Source organism: Muntiacus reevesi, chromosome 17 (assembly GCF_963930625.1).
Source record: "Muntiacus reevesi chromosome 17, mMunRee1.1, whole genome shotgun sequence".
NCBI classification, from domain to species: domain Eukaryota; kingdom Metazoa; phylum Chordata; class Mammalia; order Artiodactyla; family Cervidae; genus Muntiacus; species Muntiacus reevesi.
This window is the reverse complement of record NC_089265.1, coordinates 25,567,188-25,588,720: the sequence shown is the minus strand read 5'-3', so window position 1 is coordinate 25,588,720 and position 21,533 is coordinate 25,567,188. Positions and strand designations below refer to the sequence as shown.

The window sequence follows — 21,533 nt, the reverse complement described above, 5'->3', positions numbered from 1 at the left end:
CCTTAGCAGCCTTTGCAGAAAGCAGTCATTTTTTAAATAATAACCTACCTGAGAATTTTTATAGATTCAGTATCATTTCACATAATTGAATACTTAAACATTTTTAAGTGATTATTACCATAGTAATACATGCTTGTGATAAATTTTACAAAAATACAAAGGTGTGTAAAAAAAAATAAAGTTCTTTGTCCTTCTGCCTGAAGTCCTTGCCCCAAACTTTACTGCTCTTAATATTTGAGAGTGTATCCTAGAGTTCCTGTGGAAGAACAGAATATTTTAAAATTATGTCACCTTTTAAATTATATAAAATTTACATGAATATATTGTTATAAACGTTGAAATGATATAGAAGTACTGATAAAGCTAGTGCAAAAGTTTGAGTTCTCTTCCGTTCAACTCAGTTCATTTTGTTTCCCTCCCCAGGGGTAATCATCTGAATAGTCATTCCAGACCTTTTCCATGTATTATATACTTGTGTATCTGTGTTGCCTATATACATATCACCAGTCAAACCATTTGATATTTTAAATGTTAATTTGCCCTTTTTACTGTTGTTAAACTTGTTTTCAAATAATATGCTTTGGGTCTATTTCCATGGTGGTATGTATAGCACCTGCTCTCCTCCTCCTCCTCTCCATGCTCCAGTAGGTGCGTGTAAAGTACGCTGTGGATTTACCAGCATTTAACTTGATTGCTAAGGTCTCCGTCTTCAAGTTTTTGTTATTATATATGTCCCTGCAGAAAGAGGTGTTCCCCATTTCTTTGACAGCATCAGTTTTTCCCTACGGGATCATTTATAACTGTATATATATGTATATAACTATATATATACAACTGTATATACACACACACGTACACATACTGTTATGTTTCTGATCTGCATGGAAGACAGAGCAATTAATCAACAGCAAAAAACCTTTGTTGACCTTACTATATCCCTTTCCTTTTCTTCCTTTCACTCCTTTGCCAGCAGTATTCCTTGAAAGAGTTATCTTGTCTCAAAATTCTCTTCTTCCATTCTCTTTTGAACTTATTCCAATCAAGTCTTTGCCACTTTCACTTCACTAGAATTCCTTTTCTCAGAATCATTTGTGTCTCCCACACTGCTAAATTCAGTTGGTTTCTGGCAGTCTTCATCTTGCCTCACTTAACAGCAACATTGTCACAGTTTATAACTCTGTCCTTTGAGACACTTTTTTTTTCCTCCTGCCTGACAACACATCACTGTTGTGTGGTTTTGTTCCTTCAATATCTAATTGTTCCTTTTCTGTTTCTTTCTAGTCTTCCCTATTCACCCTGTCCTTTAAATATTAAAATGTTCCAAGTAAAATCTTAGGATCCTTTTCCCCCTCCTGTTTAAATTCATAACCAAGGTGATTTTATCTACTCACCTAGGCTTTCAAAATCACACTACTCTATGCTGATGACTACTAGTTTTGATTGCCTACTCTGGATTTCTTCCATGAACTCTAGGAAAGAGTATATCTAATTGCCTGCTTATCATCTTTTAACTCGATACCTAATAGGCATCTCAAACTTCACATGTTCAAAACTAAACTATTGTCTGCTCTGCCTTCAAAGCATGTCTGGGATCCTACTACTTCCCCCTATTCCTGCCATGACCACTGACTTGTATTTCCTGAATGATTGTAATAGTTTTCTACTTTGATTCTTTGCTTCTGACCTTATACACTTTGAGTTCATTCTCAACATAAATGCCAGAATGTCCTTGCTGAAACTTGGTAAGTCAAATATCAAGTCAGTGCTCTCTTAAACTCTTATCTATTGGTTTCCTGTCTGATTGAAGGTAAAATCCAAGTTCTCACTACACCCTGTGAGATGCTACATGATCTGGCTCTGCGTTAATCTCTGTGATCCCCTCTTTACTTTCTCTTCTTAATCTCTCCACTTTGACCACGTTTAACTTTGTTTTTTCGCCTGAACATACCAGGTATTCTTCACCTTCAAGGTCTTTGTATGTGGTTCCATTGCCTGAAATCTCTTCCCCCAGTTATCTGCATAGATGACCTGTTTACTGTCTTTTTTCTTAACCTCTCATAGCTTAAATCTATTTGATAACAGACATTAAATAGGAAATGTAGTAATGATACATGTTCTAATAGTAGTAGGAAGAATGGGAACATACCTGGGGTAGGTTATTAGTTTAGGGATCCAAAAGGACTCTCCTTGATGAAGTGATATCAGTGATGTTTATTCTGAGAAGATAAGACATCAATAAGACAGATTTCTCATAACTCTTTTGTGTGGACTATGGCCAAAGCCAAAAATTTCCTAGTGAGTTGGTGCTTTTAAATTTGGAGATGTAGAGCTTCTACACTCCTATTTGGGGGGGTATGTGTCATAACCTGAACTTTGATCTGACATACTTTTGAAACCACATATACCTTCTCCCCAGGATTATGATTGTCCTCTCCAAGAATCATTATCTATAATAATGAGAGATGTGATGCAAATATGTTTTGTTTATGAACAGCATGGAGGCAAATATATTATTTAAGCTGAGGTATGAATGTAAGTCACCTCCAGCAACAGTATATTAATAACAGTTAACATTTATTGAGCTTACAGTGTATCAGCCACTGGGAAAAGTGTTTTTGCCTCACTATTTAAGCCCCACACCCACCCTATGTGCTATATTACTATAGGTATCCTTTTTTCAAAAATAGATCTAGTAACTGAGTCTTAGAGTATTGTCTAAAGTCAAACACCTACCAGGGGCAGAACTCAAATCTAGCTAGTTTCGAGTTCAGAACTCACAATGTTAAACTGTATTATAAAGCCTATAGAATATTCAGTTATACATAGAATAATGTGGTTTTGTCCTTAAAGCATCTGTAATAGATTTTATAAGCTTGCATTATTCATTCTACTAAAAATTCTTTCAGTGATTAATATCTTTTAATGTTGGAGAATTTGTCTTGATATCTAAATTAAATGTTATTCAAAAAAATTCCATTGCATTCTTTTTAATGAAAGGGGAGCCTAGCCTATTACCATCCTCTATAAAAAGAGCCCTTACCATTATTCTTTAGCTAGTGTTTCTCCTGAGTGTACAAATTTAATTTTCTCTATTTTGCTACAGCATTGCAGCTTTAAACTTTTTGACCTGCAGATTTCTTTTTATTAGACTTGGTCCCCCCACCCTGAAAATATTTCAGCTATGGAGTTAAGGATTTATAAATTTGGGAATGATCACATTATTTTATTTATCATGAATAAACAGTATGCTGCTTTTCAGACTTCCAGTGTTCATTTACATCAAACTTTCATTCTAATCCTAGAACATTTTATTTAATACTTGTCTTTATTTCTTTTCCACATGTAGTTTTCTAGATTTTTTTCAATAAATTTGAGTAATCAAGTAGTTCATACAACAATGAAAGGAAATTGTTTACTTACAAATTGAGATTTGTAAATATGTTTTCACATAAATTAATTGGACCTAGCTGTAAGACTCAGGTGAGTTGAATTCAAAAAAATACTACATTAATATTTTATCTCCAGTTTCTCCTAAGTTTACTTCTTTAAGAGTTGTGTCTTCTTAAATTTCTGTTTCTAATGGAGCTTTGCTGTTTCCTCTGTTCTCTTTTTTTTTTTTTTTTTTTTGATTTTCTTTTCTTTTCTTTTTTTTTTTTTTTTAATTTGTTTTATTAGTTGGAGGCCAATCACTTCACAACATTTCAGTAGGTTTTGTCATACATTGACACGAATCAGCCATTGAGTTACACATATTCCCCATCCCGATCCCCCCTCCCACCTCCCTCTCCAACCGACTCCTCTGGGTCCTCCCAGTGCACCAGGCCCGAGCACTCGTCTCATGCATCCCACCTGGACTAGTGATCTGATTCACCATAGATAATATACATGCTGTTCTTTTGAAACATCCCACCCTCACCTTCTCCCACAGAGTTCAAAAGTCTGTTCTGTACTTCTGTGTTTCTTTTTCTGTTTTGCATATAGGGTTGTCGTTACCATCTTTCTAAATTCCGTATATATGTGTTAGTATGCTGTAATGTTCTTTATCTTTCTGGCTTACTTCACTCTGTATAATGGGCTCCAGTTTCGTCCATCTCATTAGAACTGATTCAAATGAATTCTTTTTAACGGCTGAGTAACATTCCATGGTGTATATGTACCACAGCTTCCTTATCCATTCATCTGCGGATGGGCATCTAGGCTGCTTCCATGTCCTGGCTATTATAAACAGTGCTGTGATGAACATTGGGGTGCACATGTCTCTTTCAGATCTGGTTTCCTCAGTGTGTATGCCCAGAAGTGGTATTGCTGGGTCATATGGCAGTTCTATTTCCAGTTTTTTAAGAAATCTCCACACTGTTTTCCATAGTGGCTGTACTAGTTTGCATTCCCACCAACAGTGTAAGAGGGTTCCCTTTTCTCCACACCCTCTCCAGCATTTATTGCTTGTAGACTTTTGGATAGCAGCCATCCTGACTGGCGTGTAATGGTACCTCATTGTGGTTTTGATTTGCATTTCTCTGATAATGAGTGATGTGGAGCATCTTTTCATGTGTTTGTTAGCCATCTGTATGTCTTCTTTAGAGAAATGTCTGTTTAGTTCTTTGGCCCATTTTTTGATTGGGTCATTTATTTTTCTGGAATTGAGCTTCAGGAGTTGCTTGTATATTTTTGAGATTAATCCTTTGTCTGTTTCTTCATTTGCTATTATTTTCTCCCAATCTGAGGGCTGTCTTTTCACCTTACTTATAGTGTCCTTTGTTGTGCAAAAGCTTTTAAGTTTCATTAGGTCCCATTTGTTTAGTTTTGCTTTTATTTCCAATATTCTGGGAGGTGGGTCATAGAGGACCCCGCTGAGATTTATGTCGGAGAGTGTTTTGCCTATGTTTTCCTCTAGGAGTTTTATAGTTTCTGGTCTTACATTTAGATCTTTAATCCATTTTGAGTTTATTTTTGTGTATGGTGTTAGAAAGTGTTCTAGTTTCATTCTTTTACAAGTGGTTGACCAGTTTTCCCAGCACCACTTGTTAAAGAGGTTGTCTTTTTTCCATTGTATATCCTTGCCTCCTTTGTCAAAGATAAGGTATCCATAGGTTCGTGGATTTATCTCTGGGCTTTCTATTCTGTTCCATTGATCTATATTTCTGTCTTTGTGCCAGTACCATACTGTCTTGATGACTGTGGCTTTGTAGTAGAGTCTGAAGTCAGGGAGGGTGATTCCTCCAGTTCCATTCTTCTTTCTCAAGATTACTTTGGCTATTCGTGGTTTTCTGTATTTCCATACAAATTTTGAAATTATTTGTTCTAGTTCTGTGAAAAATACCGTTGGTAGCTTGATAGGGATTGCATTGAATCTATAGATTGCTTTGGGTAGAATAGCCATTTTGACAATATTGATTCTTCCAATCCATGAACACGGTATGTTTCTCCATCTGTTTGTGTCCTCTTTGATTTCTTTCATCAGTGTTTTATAGTTTTCTATGTACAGGTCTTTTGTTTCTTTAGGTAGATATACTCCTAAGTATTTTATTCTTTTTGTTGCAATGGTGAATGGTATTGTTTCCTTAATTTCTCTTTCTGTTTTCTCATTGTTAGTGTATAGAAATGCAAGGGATTTCTGTGTATTAATTTTATATCCTGCAACTTTACTATATTCGTTGATTAGCTCTAGTAATTTTCTGGTAGAGTCTTTAGGGTTTGCTATGTAGAGGATCATGTCATCTGCAAACAGCGAGAGTTTCACTTCTTCTTTTCCTATCTGGATTCCTTTTACTTCTTTTTCTGCTCTGATTGCTGTGGCCAAAACTTCCAAGACTATGTTGAATAGTAGTGGTGAGAGTGGGCACCCCTGTCTTGTTCCTGATTTCAGGGGAAATGCTTTCAATTTTTCACCATTGAGGGTGATGCTTGCTGTGGGTTTGTCATATATAGCTTTTATTATGTTGAGGTATGTTCCCTCTATTCCTGCTTTCTGGAGAGTTTTAATCATAAATGGGTGTTGAATTTTGTCAAAGGCTTTCTCTGCATCTATTGAGATAATCATATGGTTTTTATCTTTCAATTTGTTAATGTGGTGTATTACATTGATTGACTTGCGGATATTGAAGAATCCTTGCATTCCTGGGATAAAGCCCACTTGGTCATGGTGTATGATTTTTTTAATATGCTGTTGGATTCTGTTTGCTAGAATTTTGTTAAGGATTTTTGCATCTATGTTCATCAGTGATATTGGCCTGTAGTTTTCTTTTTTTGTGGCATCTTTGTCTGGTTTTGGAATTAGGGTGATGGTGGCCTCATAGAATGAGTTTGGAAGCTTACCTTCTTCTGCAATTTTCTGGAAGAGTTTGAGTAAGATAGGTGTTAGCTCTTCTCTAAATTTTTGGTAGAATTCAGCTGTGAAGCCATCTGGTCCTGGGCTTTTGTTTCCTGGAAGATTTTTGATTACAGTTTCGATTTCCTTGCTTGTGATGGTTCTGTTAAGATCTTCTATTTCTTCCTGGTTCAGTTTTGGAAAGTTATACTTTTCCAAGAATTTGTCCATTTCATCCAAGTTGTCCATTTTATTGGCATAGAGCTGCTGGTAGTAGTCTCTTATGATCCTTTGTATTTCAGTGTTGTCTGTTGTGATCTCACCCTTTTCATTTCTTATTTTGTTAATTTGGTTCTTCTCTCTTTGTTTCTTAATGAGTCTTGCTAATGGTTTGTCAATTTTGTTTATTTTTTCAAAAAACCAGCTTTTAGCTTTGTTGATTTTTGCTATGGTCTCTTTAGTTTCTTTTGCATTTATTTCTGCCCTAATTTTTAAGATTTCTTTCCTTCTGCTGACCCTGGGGTTCTTCATTTCTTCCTTCTCTAACTGCTTTAGGTGTAGAGTTAGGTTATTTATTTGGCTTTTTTCTTGTTTCTTGATGTAAGCCTGTAATGCTATGAACCTTCCCCTTAGCACTGCTTTTACAGTGTCCCATAGGTTTTGGGTTGTTGTGTTTTCATTTTCGTTCATTTCTATACATATTTTGATTTCTTTTTTGATTTCTTCTATGATTTGTTGGTTATTCAGAAGCGTGTTATTTAGCCTCCATGTGTTTGAATTTTTAACAATTTTTTTCCTGGAATTGAGATCTAATCTTACTGCACTGTGATCAGAAAAGATGACTGGAATGATTTCAATTTTTCTGAATTTTCCAAGACCAGATTTATGGCCCAGGATGTGATCTCTTCTGGAGAAGGTTCCGTGTGCACTTGAGAAAAAGGTGAAATTGATTGTTTTGGGGTGAAATGTCCTATAGATATCAATTAGGTCTAGCTGGTCCATTGTATCATTTAAGGTTTGTGTTTCCTTGTTGATTTTCTGTTTAGTTGATCTGTCCATAGTTGTGAGTGGGGTATTAAAGTCTCCCACTATTATTGTGTTGCTATTAATTTCCTCTTTCATACTCATTAGCGTTTGCCGTACATATTGCGGTGCTCCTATGTTGGGTGCATATATGTTTATAATTGTTATATCTTCTTCTTGGATTGATCCTTTGATCATTATGTAGTGTCCTTCTTTGTCTCTCTTCACATCCTTTATTTGAAAGTCTATTTTATCTGATATGAGTATTGCGACTCCTGCTTTCTTTTGGTCTCCATTTGCGTGAAATATTTTTTTCCAGCCCTTCACTTTTAGTCTGTATGTGTCTCTGGTTTTGAGGTGGGTCTCTTGTAGGCAGCATATATAGGGGTCTTGTTTTTGTATCCATTCAGCCAATCTTTGTCTTTTGGTTGGGGCATTCAACCCATTTACATTTAAGGTAATTATTGATAGGTGTGGTCCCGTTGCCATTTACTTTGTTGTTTTGGGTTCACGTTTATACAACCTTTCTGCATTTCCTGTCTAGAGAAGATCCTTTAGCATTTGTTGAAGAGCTGGTTTGGTGGTGCTGAATTCTCTCAGCTTTTGCTTGTCTGTAAAGCTTTTGAATTCTCCTTCATATCTGAATGAGATCCTTGCTGGGTACAGTAATCTAGGTTGTAGATTATTCTCTTTCATTACTTTCATTAAGTCCTGCCATTCCCTTCTGGCCTGGAGGGTTTCTATTGATAGATCAGCTGTTATCCTTATGGGAATCCCTTTGTGTGTTATTTGTTGTTTCTCCCTTGCTGCTTTTAGTATTTGTTCTTTGTGTTTGATCTTTGTTAATTTGATTACTATGTGTCTTGGAGTGTTTCGCCTTGGGTTTATCCTGTTTGGGACTCTCTGGGTTTCTTGGACTTGGGTGGCTATTTCCTTCCCCATTTTAGGGAAGTTTTCAGCTATTATCTCCTCGAGTATTTTCTCGTGGCCTTTCTTTTTGTCTTCTTCTTCTGGGACTCCTATGATTCGAATGTTGGGGCGTTTCACATTGTCCCAGAGGTCCCTGAGGTTGTCCTCATTTCTTTTGATCCTTTTTTCTTTTTTCCTCTCTGCTTCATTTATTTCCACCATTCTATCTTCTACCTCACTTATCCTATCTTCTGTCTCCGTTATTCTACTCTTGGTTCCCTCCAAAGTGTTTTTGATCTCATTCATTGCATTATTCATTTTTAATTGACTCTCTTTTATTTCTTCTAGGTCTTTATTAAACATTTCTTGCATCTTTTCAATCTTTGTCTCCAGGCTATTTATCTGTAACTCCATTTTGTTTTCAAGATTTTGGATCATTTTTATTATCATTATTCTAAATTCTTTTTCAGATAGATTCCCTATCTCCTCCTCTTTTGTTTGACTTGGTGGGCACTTGTCATGTTCCTTTACCTGTTGGGTATTTCTCTGCCTTTTCATCTTGTTTAGATTGCTGTGTCTGGAGTGGGTTTTCTGTATTCTGGAGGTCTGTGATTTCTTTTTATTGTGGAGTTTTTACCCAGTGGGTGGGGTTGGACGGTTGACTTGTCAAGGTTTCCTGGTTAGGGAAGCTTGTTTCAGTGTTCTGGAGCGTGGAACTTGATTTCTTCTCTTTGAAGAGCAATGGTGTGCCCAGTAATGAGTTTTGAGATGGGTCTATGTGTTAGGTGTGACTTTGGGCAGTCTGTATGTTGACTTTCAGGGCTATGTTCCTGTGTTGCTGGGGAATTTGTATGATATGTCTTGCTCTAAGACTTGTTGGCTCCTGGGTGGTGGTTGGTTTCAGTGTAGGTATGAAGTCTTTTGGACGGTCTCTTATTACTTAAAGTTCCATGTAGTCAGGAGTTTTCTGGTGTTCTCAGGTTTTGGGCTTAAATCTCCTGCCTCTGGATTTCAATTTTATTCTTCCTGTAGTCTCAGGACTTCTCCAAATACAGCACTGATAATAAAACTTCTAGGTTAATGGCGAAAAGATTCTCCCCTGTTAGGGGCTCCCAGAGAGGTTCACAGAGTTACATGAAGAAGAGGACAGGGAAGAGGGAAATAGAGATGAGCAGGAGGAGAAAAAGGGGGACTCAAGAGGAGAGAGACAGATCTATGCAGTCATCTGTTCCTAGAGTGTTCTCCGTAGCCCAGACACCAGCAAAGATTCACAGAATTGAGTTGGGAAGAGAAGGGGAAAGGAGGAAATAGAGGTGTTCTGAGGTAGAAAACAGAGAGTCAAGATTGGGAGAGAATAATCACCACACTCCTGAATAAAAATGGAAACTGAATATTGGATTCTTAAATGTTTACAGTTTATATCATATACTGAAGAACAAAAATTAAAAATCTAGAGTATAGGTTAGACTCATAAAAATACTATATTAAAAACAAAAACAAAAACACCCCCCAAAAAATTTTAAAAATATATATGAGGTTCGGTTTAAAAATAAGGCTTCTCTTCTTTTTTTTTTTTTTTTCCCTCTTTCCTCTCCTCTTTGTAAGGTTATAGTGTATTGAAAATGAATAATTAAGGAGTAGTAGAGGAGTACTAGAGGACTTTAAAAGAAATAAGAGAAGAAGAAAAATAAAAAATAGAGGAGGAGAAGGGGGGGAAAAAAAAAAAAAGAGGAAAAAAAAAAAATTTTCCCTAACTACAAAAATCGTAAGAATTTATGAAACTGAATGTTAAGGAGTAATGGGGGAGTAATAGGGAATTTTAAAGGAAAATAAAAGAGAAAAAATTAAAAAGAAAAAGTAAAACTAAAAAAAAAAAAAATTTTTTTTTCCCCTGCTTAAAAAAAAAAATAAAAAAAGAAAGAAAGAAAGAAAGAAAAAAAAGTAAAAATATATGTACGAAGTTCTCTGGAGCTGTTGCGGTCAGTGTGGGTTCGGCTCAGTTTCAGATAGCTCCTCGTTCCAGCTTACACTTCTTGATATCTACAGGACCCTTGTGGTGTGGTCAGTGTTTCCTACAGGAATTTTAATCTGTTGCACCAATTCCTTCTGAAGCGGTTTGGCTTCTGTTTGCCAGGCTCTTCAGGGCCTCATTTCCGCCCTGACCCAAGCGGGCGGAGGTGGACTCTTATTCAGGTAGCTAGTTCCGTCGCGCTGCAGGGAGGGGCTAGAGTTGCTCGGGCTCCGGAGCTGCTCAGGCTCCCAGGTGTTATATGGAGCGGCGCTGCGCGCAGTTCCAGCCCTCGGGTGTTCCGCCAAGGGTCGGAACTGAGATCTGCGCCTGCTCCCTGTGCCCTCCCCGTCAGAGCGGTCCAGGCAGCCAGGGGCTTGACGCTTGACGGGCGCACTCTCCCCGGGTGCGCGCGCCCACTCCCTTCCGCGGTCCCAGTCTCAGATTCCGCCGGCGCCAGTCCGGTGCGTGCGCCTTCTGCCCGCCGCGTCCCTAGCCCCAGTCCCCGCCTGCGCCGGTCGGGTGCCTGTGCCCTTTGTCTCGCCGCGACCCTCCCGGCGGATGTCGACCATCCAGAATCTCGGTCCCTTTGCTCTGCGAACCGCAGGCAGCGTGTTCTGGCCGGTTAATTTTCTCTCTCTTGCTCTCCCACAGTTCAAGCTGGGAATTCACAAAAGCTCCCTCCGATTGTCCACAGGGCTCTCAGGCCCGGACCCTGCCGCAAATAATGCCGCTCGCTCCTCTCCGTTCCGCTCCCCCTTGCTGGTGGCGGATGCGGGTGTCTGGGGTACTCTCCTGCTGGGAGTTGCTTTTAGGCTCATAATCTGTGGGTTTTGTTATTGTTTCTCTCCCAGTCAGGTTGCCCTCTGAGATTTAAACACTTCCCCCAGGCCCGCCAGGTCAAGGGTTCCCCGGTGTCTGGGAACGTCCTCAAGACCCTTCCCGGGACGGATCACCGTCCTTAGCTCTTTTGTCTCACTTTTTATCTTTTATATTTTGTCCTACCTCCTTTCGAAGACAATGGGCTGCTTTTCTGGGCGCCTGGTGACCTCTGCTAGCGATCACAAGTTGTTTTGTGAAGTTTGCTCTGCGTACAGTTATTCTTTTGATGAATTTCTAGGAGAGAAAGTGGTCTCCCCGTCCTACTCCTCCGCCATCTTGGCTCCTCCCCCTCCTCCTCTGTTCTCTTAAGTCTCCTTTCTGTCTTTTCCCCCTCTCATTTCCCTTCCTTTTTTCTCACTTATTAAGGTGATTTATATCATAGTATTTATTTTATTATCTGAGAAAACAGTTGCCTTCAGTGATAGGATAAATGGAATGAGAAAGGGAGACAAAAGTTAGAAGAGAAAAGAAAAAAATTTTTGAGCCCAAGGAAAAGGTTTTTCACGAGGTCTCCATAACAAATCGTTAGCCTTATACACAGAATTACCTAACACATAATTTGGGGGCTTCCCTAGAAGAGCATACCCATCAAGAGAAATAAAAATAAGCTAGTATGTTTTCTTCCTTTGAGCATGCTGTAACCCTTTATATAAGTTTTAATAGTTTTCCTGCCTTTGCATGTCATCTATATATATATATGTGTGTGTGTGTGTGTGATTTAAATATAGATGAAAATTGTATCAGCATTTTCATCTTCTTGATTATCTAACATGTTTGGAGGTACTAAGTATGTATTTTATCAGTTTTTATTCTGTTTAATGATAATTACATGACATGAGTAATGAGCTAATATCAATCCAGGAAAATAAAGAGTTAGGTTATATACACTTTTAGATTAAGCTGCATGTTAAATCAGATTCTTTTCTTCTCATTTTCTTCTATAAAAAGATATAGTTTTCACTTGTAAAATTTACTGTCTCAGTCAGAATAGCAAATAGTATACTTACTCAATAATGTGGAAACTATTCTTCTTGAAGTTTGATCATTGGGTCCCAAAGCTTATACATTTCCAAAATTTTTAAGGTAAATAATATATCATCTTGTTCCTCAACATTAATAAAAATATGAGAAGATGAGTACTTCAGTCTAAGCCCCTGAAAATTAAAGGGCTTGGGGTGTGGGGTGCTATCTCTGGAGGCAACTTGCTTTATGTCCTCTGGTGATCCTGTTAATGTTTTTTCACTTTAATTTCTTCAACAAAAAAGAATGTGAAGAACAGTAAGTGTAGTAAATTGTTATGTATTATAATGATTGATACTTCTAAAGTACATATGGGAATCTATGATTAAATATTTATAGGCCAGAAACTTCCCAAAGATTCTGATCTATTCCAGCTTTTTGGACTATTAGAGGAAAGTATTATAGAGAAAAGTGTGTCTCTGGAAACTTCTAAAAGTGATTGTGATTGCTAATAGAGAAAAAGGATGCCTATCAGGATTCCAAAACCTATGCAGATGAATGCATTTTTTGTGTTAGCTAATTTACTCACTTGAGAACAGTTTTTTGACTCACTCTGCTGTTATTAATGGTTTGAGAGTAAGATGGTGTCTAACAATGGGACCAAAACATCCTAAACCTTGCCTTTCTGCAGGATCTCCTAGAGAAACAAACATTCTGTCATCCTGAGGCTTTGTTGCCAAAAACGCCTTAGAAATAAAAATAGCCTCCTTGAAGGGTTTTCTGGCTACGTTTACTGGTGGTCTGGAGACTAGAATTAAAAATGGCTGTCTACTCAAACTCCAGAGCTGAGTCATCTTTTTGCTGTTAAACAAGTGAAGTGCCATCAAGAAAAGGGCAAGTAGGAGATGTGTATTTTGAGTAAGAATTAGGGAATAATAGAGTTTGTCCCAATTCATGGAGTAAGGCTGGTCTAGATCATCTGTTTCAGGTTCTTAAAAGTTTTTTTTTTTTTCCTTTCTTCACCTGCTGCTTGGAAGGATGGATATTTTCAGAGAATGTAGAGCTTGCCTTTTTGTCTAGAGTAACCCACCCAGTCATATGAGATCAAGCCAGGGCAGCTCCTGAATAGGAAGTACAACTGTGTAAATTTAATGGCTGAGAGAGCCAAATAGCAAACACAAGAGGAGAAATGTTAGTCTTCAATTTTGTGGAAGCAAGAAAGGAGAGAAGAGACAAGAGACATGAAGATAGAGCTTTTTCCCATGAAGGAATAGGCCTAGGAGCCTTACATCTGTGAAGGAATGTCCTAAGTCATGACACGCAAGAGAAGAGTACGCCACATTTACAATTGGCAAGTAAATTGGTCCTCCTTCCTGGTGACATACCATCAGTATGCTTGCACCTTGGGCAATGGGATGGAAACTGTTGCCAATCCTAACTGATGTTCCTAAGATTCTTAAATGTTTGAAATCTGTAGATTCTTATTAGAATTTTACTGAGATATAATTTGAAAGCTGTATGTTTTAAAGTAATATTATTCCTGTTATTTTCCTCCAAAAAGTTGTGCTGATTAGGTAAAAACTGGTTAGTATTGGTAAAGCATAGAAATAAGAGGGAAAGGGGTTAAATAATCTTTAACTGAATAAGTGACTCTCTGTGCTATTGGGCATTCATCCTAGCTTCAGTTCTTTCTGGTCAACTTAGTTCTTGTCTTTAGATTTTGCTTTTTTCTTTTCTACCCTGAACTCAATCATGGAAGCAGCAACGCAGCACAGGAAGGTCACAGTAAGGCCCAATCTGATCCCTCCATCATTCCACAAAGCTGTCAGGTTCCTACTCTTTCTTCCCTTCTAGAATATCCGGTGGTATCAGCTGTGGAAAGGACATTGGACATATTCCCTGGTATAAAGGTAATTGGGAGGGAAAGTACAAATTTTTATCCTGCAATACTTTGTAAATCATAAAGACAACCCTTTTTTTATAAAAATTATTTTAGACTGACCGCAATGTGAAATGGGTTATTTAAAGTATTTTTATTGATATAGAGGTATAATCTTTACAGAAAAAAGTATATTGAACTAATTGTATATCAGAGGAGTGATTTAGAGGGTCTTATTTTTATGACAAAGTATATATCTGAAGAAAAGCATTTAAAAAAAGATTTCACAAATTTTTCTTTTAAACTTAAAAAAGTAAACTATTGCATACATACAAACAAAATATTCTGCTGACTTTTCTGTAGTTAAATTTCTTCACGTGAAGCAAGGCCAACTAGTCTAAGATTCTCCCTGTCTTCAACTGGATAAGCAAACCTAAAAATCTATTGTATTAACATAATTTTGAAATTCTGTCTTTGGGGGTTTTGCTTTTGTTATAACCTCATTGACTCACTATTACCCCTATTTTTTTATTTTAAAGCAGATATAATTCTTGGGTCACATTCCCAGTGTCATCAACAAATATGTATATATGTGTGTGTGTATATATATATATATATACACACACACAGATTTTGAAAAAGTCAGAATCAGCTACTACAAATTGAATTATATATCATTAAATCACAATTATAAGTTAGGATTTTCATCACCAAGTAAGTTCATATGTATTGGAGGAATACCATTGTTTACCATGTATGACTCTTTGCCACCAGGTATATACCTTATACTGTCTCACAGTCTTAAGAAACCCTCAATATAAATTTATTTAATTCATGTTGCTTTGAATTAAAAAATTTTTAAAGTATCTCTCATCACTTTGGAACACTGATTATATTTTTATCACTCTGATCAAGGTCTTCAGTGATTTCCTGTTTTCTACAGGAACAAATCCATCTTCCTTAATCTGGCATTCAAGAGTCTTTGCATTCCATCTGCAATCTCATTGGCTGGCTTTGTCTCCCTCTACTCCTGCTACTGCTCCTCCTCTACTTTAGCAGTAGATGCTAGTTTTACTAAATGGGAATATATCAGTCAACTTTAATGAACTCTCAATGAAAGGTTTTTTTTTTTGTTTCAAATGTATATTTTCAGTCCAGTTAGACTAATATAACTTATGTTCCTTTTCTGTTCCTTCCTACCACTGGACATAATTTTTTTTTTTATTTTTTTTTAGCATTTATTCTATCTTTAAAATGACTTGTTTTCATTCAGTTTCTGTGATATTACGGCTCAGTTCAATTCCATTCTTTGTCATGAAGATTAATATAGCTAGATTAAAATGTTTGCATGCCTATATTACAGCTGGCTAGTAAAATATACTGTCTTTTTAACATCAGTTGGAGTTTAATATTGGCATGTGGGTATATCATTTGGTTTCCTATTTGTTTATACATTGCTTTTCCTCTTAGATTGTTAACTTGAGGGCAAGGAGTATGTTGTATATAGATATGTATGAATATGTTTGTGTATATATAGATGTATTTATTGATTATTTATAAATTTGGATTTTTTTTTAAAACAGCTTTACAATGAATTACATATTTGTTTTGAAACCACAAAATCAAGTGAAGCTATGCTCCGACAAAGTGTTGTTAGTCTTCAGGATCAGCTATTTCAAAAAGAGCAAGAAAATGCTAAATTAAAAGAAAAGCTTCAGCAATCACAAGAAGCACTCTATCCTTTATCTCGAGAATGTGATTCAGACCGCTCAGAACAGGTGAGAGACATTTTCTAAAAATGTTTTTTCAGTATAATATCATATTAAAGTATTTACTGCAATTGACTGAAACACAAAAGTTAAATAAATTTGCATGTGTTAGAATATATGTGGCAGATTTACATTGTGCTTTTATCGTACTCTGTAGAAGTGAGTATTTTATACAGTGTGGATTCATGTAGAAATACAGGGTGTATCTGGTAGAGTTATTGGGTTGAAACATTTGGCTGATATATGATAATGAAAAGGAAATTAATAGGTCATGCCCATTTGGATAGTTTTTATTCAATGAGGTAAGGGAATAAAAATCCGGAAGTCTCATAGAAGTACTTGCCATAATCCCTGGTGTGTGGTGAGTGAGTGAGTACTGTGCAAGTTGCTCAGTTGTGTCCAACTCTTTGCGACCCCATAGACTATACAGTCCATGGGATTCTGCAGGCCAGAATACTGGAGTGGGTAGCCTTTCCCTTCTCCAGAGGATCTTCCCAGTGAGTTAATACCATTTAATCTCAATTCTGTCAGTACCTTGATATATGATTTTGGGCAGATCAGTTGACTTTTCTACCTATTTCCTGTCCAATGAAGTGAGGTAGTACAAATGTACAGATAAATAAGCAGGTTTAGGATTCAAATAAACTTGGGCTCAAATTGTAGCTCTGCCTGTGAGCTTTGTGAACTTGAACACATTTCTTAACCCTTTTAGCCAAAGTTTTTTTGCAGATAAAATATTGATATTAATGCTTTGTCATAGAGTTTTGTGAGGATTAATGAGATAATGCATGTCAAACACAGAGCTTGTCATATAGAAAATATCCAGAAGTACCTCTTTCAGATAATTTTCAAGGTAACTTTCAGCTCTAAATACGTATTATTTAAAAATCTTACTCCTGTTAGTTTATTTAATGCACTTGGCATTTCTTTTAATTTTAGAATTTAAAGAAATGAAATTAACACAATTATATAATTGGAAGCTTTAAAGTTTATTGGTGATCCTTTAACAATAGTTTTTCAACCCAGCATATTTTGTCTAGCTAACAAGCCGTTTTTTAAATTTGTATTGATTTATATTTTATTTTTCGGACATCAGGTGCACAGAATTCGATCAGTCATAAAATTTTATCATGACACAGTATTATGTTACATGAGGTTTATTTATTTTAATTTATTAAATTTATCTAATTGTCACTTTTTTTATTACCCTTGGTCCCACCAACTAATCCAAGGGTAGGAAATTACTGATAGCTTATATCTACTTGTATCCTTCACGCTTTACTGGTACCCTGATTCTCTCACCAGAGGTAACTACTGAACTATTTATCATTTTGATTATTTTTTATAAAGTTTTATTCCATAAAATTTTATGAGGAAGTAGAATATGGCTGTTTTGCCATTTATAAAAATGTATTAAATTGTGCTGTTTATTGGATTTTGGCAATTTTTACTTATCACTGTATTAAGATTTATCTATCATGCTTAGTATAACTGTTCATTTATTTTTACTTCTATAAAATACTTTCTGTGATTATATCATAACTACTTAGCCATTCGTTTGTAGATGAGTATTAGGGTTAGTTTTTGCTATTATGAATAATGCTTCAGTTGACATTTTTGTACGTGATTCTTAGCATACACATGCAGAATTTTTGTGAAATAAATATCTCAGAATATAAATTCTAGGTTTAGGGTATGAACATGTTACTTTCACAAAATACCGGTCACTTATTTTTCAAAGTGTTTTTCATCCATTTTACTTGTACCAGTAATGTATTTGGTTGATTTTCATCCTCACCACTTGATATTGTCAGAAATAGTTTGTTGACAGCTGCTGAATTCATATAAAATAATATTATCATCATATATTTATCACTGATAAAGCATATTTTTTTGATTACTAGCCAAGTGAGTGCCCTCTTCTGCAAAGTGTCTATTTCTGTCCTTTATCCATTCTTCTATTGGGTTTTTTCTTACTGATTTTTTAAATATTCTTTTAATGTTTTTGATATTAATCTCCACTAGGTTAAATGTGTGGCAACTATCTTCTCTTAGTGTGTACCTTCTCTTTTAATTTTCTTTAACATGTCATACATGAACAGAAATTCTTAATTTTAATTTAGAAAGAGTAATATTTTATTGTTAGTGCTCATTTAAGAAATCCTTTCCTACTCCAAATATGGAAATATTTGTATTTCTGTTTTCTTCAAAAAGTTTTAAAGCTTTGCTTATGTCATTTAATTTATAAATCATTTGGAATTGTGTTTCATGTATAGTTTAAGGTAAGGATGCATTTTATCTATTTATTTTTCCCCAAGTAATAGTGGATCAACCCACTGGATGATCCCCTTTTTTCCTGTGTAGTGTTGGGCTACCTCTATCATATATCCTATATTTTATTTAATTTCATTGAATATTTTATTTTATTTTATTTAGATTTTCTAGACTGTTTTCTCTGTATTAGACAATGCTACATCATCTTAATTAGCATAACTTCATAGTAAGTCTTTATATTTGATAGATCTACTTTCTTACTATTCTTTCAAGTGTCTTGGCCATGTTGGCACTTAGCACTTAAATGTATCTTTAAGGTTAATTTATAGTTTCGTGAAAACACTGTTGAGATTTTTTGTAAACAGTTTTATTTAAAGGTAATATACAAATAGTAAAGTACAAACCTTAAGTGTATAACTCAATGACATTTCACAAATTGAACACATCCACATAATACTATTCGGATCAAGAAATAGAATATTACCAATATTGAATAAACTTCCATAATGTTCATAATAAGTAGCAACCCCTACAACATAACCACTGTTTTTACTGCTATCATCATTGATCTAGTTTTGCTTATTTTTGAAACTTAATAGTATTTCACCTTTAAACACTCTATATGCTGTGGGTTTTTTGTAAATATCCTTTATCACATTAGGAAGTTCCTGTCTTTCATGGTTTGATGGAAGCTTTTCATGAACAGGTATTGATTGTATAGAGTGCATCTTTTTTTAAAAATTAATTTATTTTTTATTGAAGGATAATTGCTTTACAAAATTTTGCTGTTTTCTGTCAAACCTCAACATGAACCAGCCATAGGTATACATATTTCCCCTCCCTTTCGAATCTCCCTCCCATCTCCCTCCCCATCCCAGCCCTCTAGGTTGATACAGAGCCCCTGTTTGAGTTTCCTGAGCCACACAGCAAATTCCTGTTGGCTGTCTATTTTACATATGGTAATGTAAGTTTCCATGTTACTCTTTCTATACATCTCACCCTCCCCTCCCCCACTTCCCCATGTCCATAAGTCTATTCTGTATGTCTGTTTCTCCATTGTTGCCCTATAAATAAATTCATCAGTACCATTTTTCTAGATTGCATATATATGTGTTAGAGTACAGTATTTATCTTTCTCTTTCTGACTCACTTTACTCTGTATAATAGGTTCTAGGTTCATCCACCTCATTAGAACTGACTCAAATGCGTTCCTTTTTATGGCTGAGTAATATCCCATTGTGTATATGTACCACAGCTTCTTTATCCATTCATCTGTCAATGGACATCTAGGTTGCTTTCATGTTCTAGCTATAGTAAATAGTGCTGCAGTGAACAATAGAATCCATGTGTTACAGTGCATCTTTACAGTGATGCTAAGGCTTTTCTTATGTATTCTGTTAGGTGGTTAATTACATTTATTGTTTTTCAATTATTAATTCAGTTTTGTACTTTTGAAATAAACCCAACTTCATTGTAATGTTTTATTATTTTCATATTGCCGGATTCAATTTGCTAATATTTTTGTTAGGATTCTTGCATCTGTATTTATGAGGGATATTGGGCTTTTCCTTTCTTGAATGTTTCATGTTAGATTTTGATATTAAGGTGATGCTGGTGTCCTAATGTGAATTACAAAGTGTTCTCTTTTTCACTTTACTAGAAGAGTTTGTATAAGACTATTTCTTTCTTATTAAATACTGAATGCTTTCCTTCTTACATAAGGAACAAGTCAATTATATTCAGCATTACACTGGAGATTCTAACTAGTACAATGAGGCAAGAAACAAATAAAATCATACTAATTAGAAATAAGGAAGTAAAACTCTTTTTATTCACAGAACCTGAGCATCCGTATAGAAAGCCTACTGAGTCTATGATGAAGCTCCTAGAAATAGTAAGTAAATTTAGCAGTGTTCCAAGATATAACATCAATTTACAAAACTCAATTATATATCTAAATATTAGAGACATATAATTAGAAATTGAAATTTAAGAAGACCGTTTATAATAACATCAAAGCCTGTGTAATAATTAAGGGTGAATTTGGCAAAATGTGCTCCAGAGACCTGTACAGTGAAAAGTACAAAAATACCAGAGTGAAATTGTAAGACATATTTAAGTGGACAGCTATCAGTTCTCCCCCAAATTGATCTATTATGTAATCACAATAAAAATTCAAAGAGGCTGTATATTCTATATAAGTACAACCCAAGAATAGAATTTATAAGGAAATGCAAAGGAACTAAAAGAACAAAATCAAGTATAATAAAAAAATAAAGTTGGACTTATACTACCCAATTTTGAGACATATTTATCAAGCTAAAAAATCAAGATGGTGGGTGTGGTGTTCACATGAAGATTGACAAAATAATTGATAGAACAGAGTCCAGAAAATACCCACTAATATATGTCTCTTTACCTCATGAAATGTAGTGTAAGTCACTTTGTTCTTTTTAAAGAATGCTCTGTATATCCTTGCTCTTAGCATTAGCTTGTCAGTTTTACAAACAAATGTTCGGTGAAGTGTTTCTAGTTTCCCTTGTGGTTTTCTTTTTGCCCCTTTAGTTATTAGGAGATATATTTTTTACTTTTGAAATAATGTGTTTTTCTCCTTGTATATCTTATTTTTATTCACTTCAAATACACTTCTATTATGGCCAGAGATAGTACTCTATAGTATTATTGTATTTAGAAATTTATTGAAAATTGTTGTATGTACCAGCATATAGTTTTGATGAACATACTGTTGATACCTGAAAATAATACGTGATTTGCAGCTATTGGCTTGAGTTTCCCTTAAATATCAGTATTAATTATGTCATTGTGGTTGGTAGTGTTGAGATCTTATGTACTTAGTGATTTTTATCCTTAGGTTTTAAATCAGCTTTTCTGTCAGTTGCTGAGAGAAAATCTTACAGTATGATTGTTTTTCTCTTTAATTTTGTCAACATTTGCTTCATATATTTTGAAGCTGTTTTACTAGGGGCATACGTATTTACAATTGTCATGTCTTTCAAATTAATTAAGCCCTTTGCTATTGTAAAATGTTACTTTTAACTATAATAATACTCTGTTGACTTGAAATCAAATTTTATGATGTTAATTTAATCAATCAGTCTCTTTAATGGTTACATTTTCCATGGTAGTATATCTTTTCCCGTGGACAGAGTCTGCAGTCCATGGGGTCACAGAGTTAGACAGGACTGAGCCATTTCACTTTCACTTTATACCTTTTCCCATTCTGTAAATTTCCATCCATAGGTGTCTTAATATTTAAAGTTTTCATAGTTAGATCCTGTTTCTATTCATTCTAGCAATTTCCTGTTCACCGCAATGTTAATGCATTGAAATTTAATATGATTATTTATATGGTTGTGTTTAGGTGTACCATCTACCATTTGTATCCCATTTGTCCTGTTTGTTGGTTCCTCTGTTCCTATTTCCTTCCCATTTTTCTGGGTTAATTGACTGTTTATATATATTTTTAAAAGTAAGTTTTAAAATGTCACTTTTCTGTATTCT

General features: G+C 35.4%; 1 protein-coding gene across 4 annotated transcripts in view; it reads left to right on the top strand.

Moving 5' to 3' along the window:
- The window catches only part of CNTLN (centlein), a 428,538-nt gene that overhangs the window by 227,891 nt on the left and 179,114 nt on the right, over positions 1-21,533 (top strand). For all 4 annotated transcript variants that reach the window (XM_065908220.1, XM_065908218.1, XM_065908219.1 and 1 more), the window contains one exon: positions 15,552-15,746. In XM_065908220.1, the coding sequence (XP_065764292.1) occupies positions 15,552-15,746 (195 nt within the window). The remainder of the gene's footprint in view (positions 1-15,551; positions 15,747-21,533) is intronic.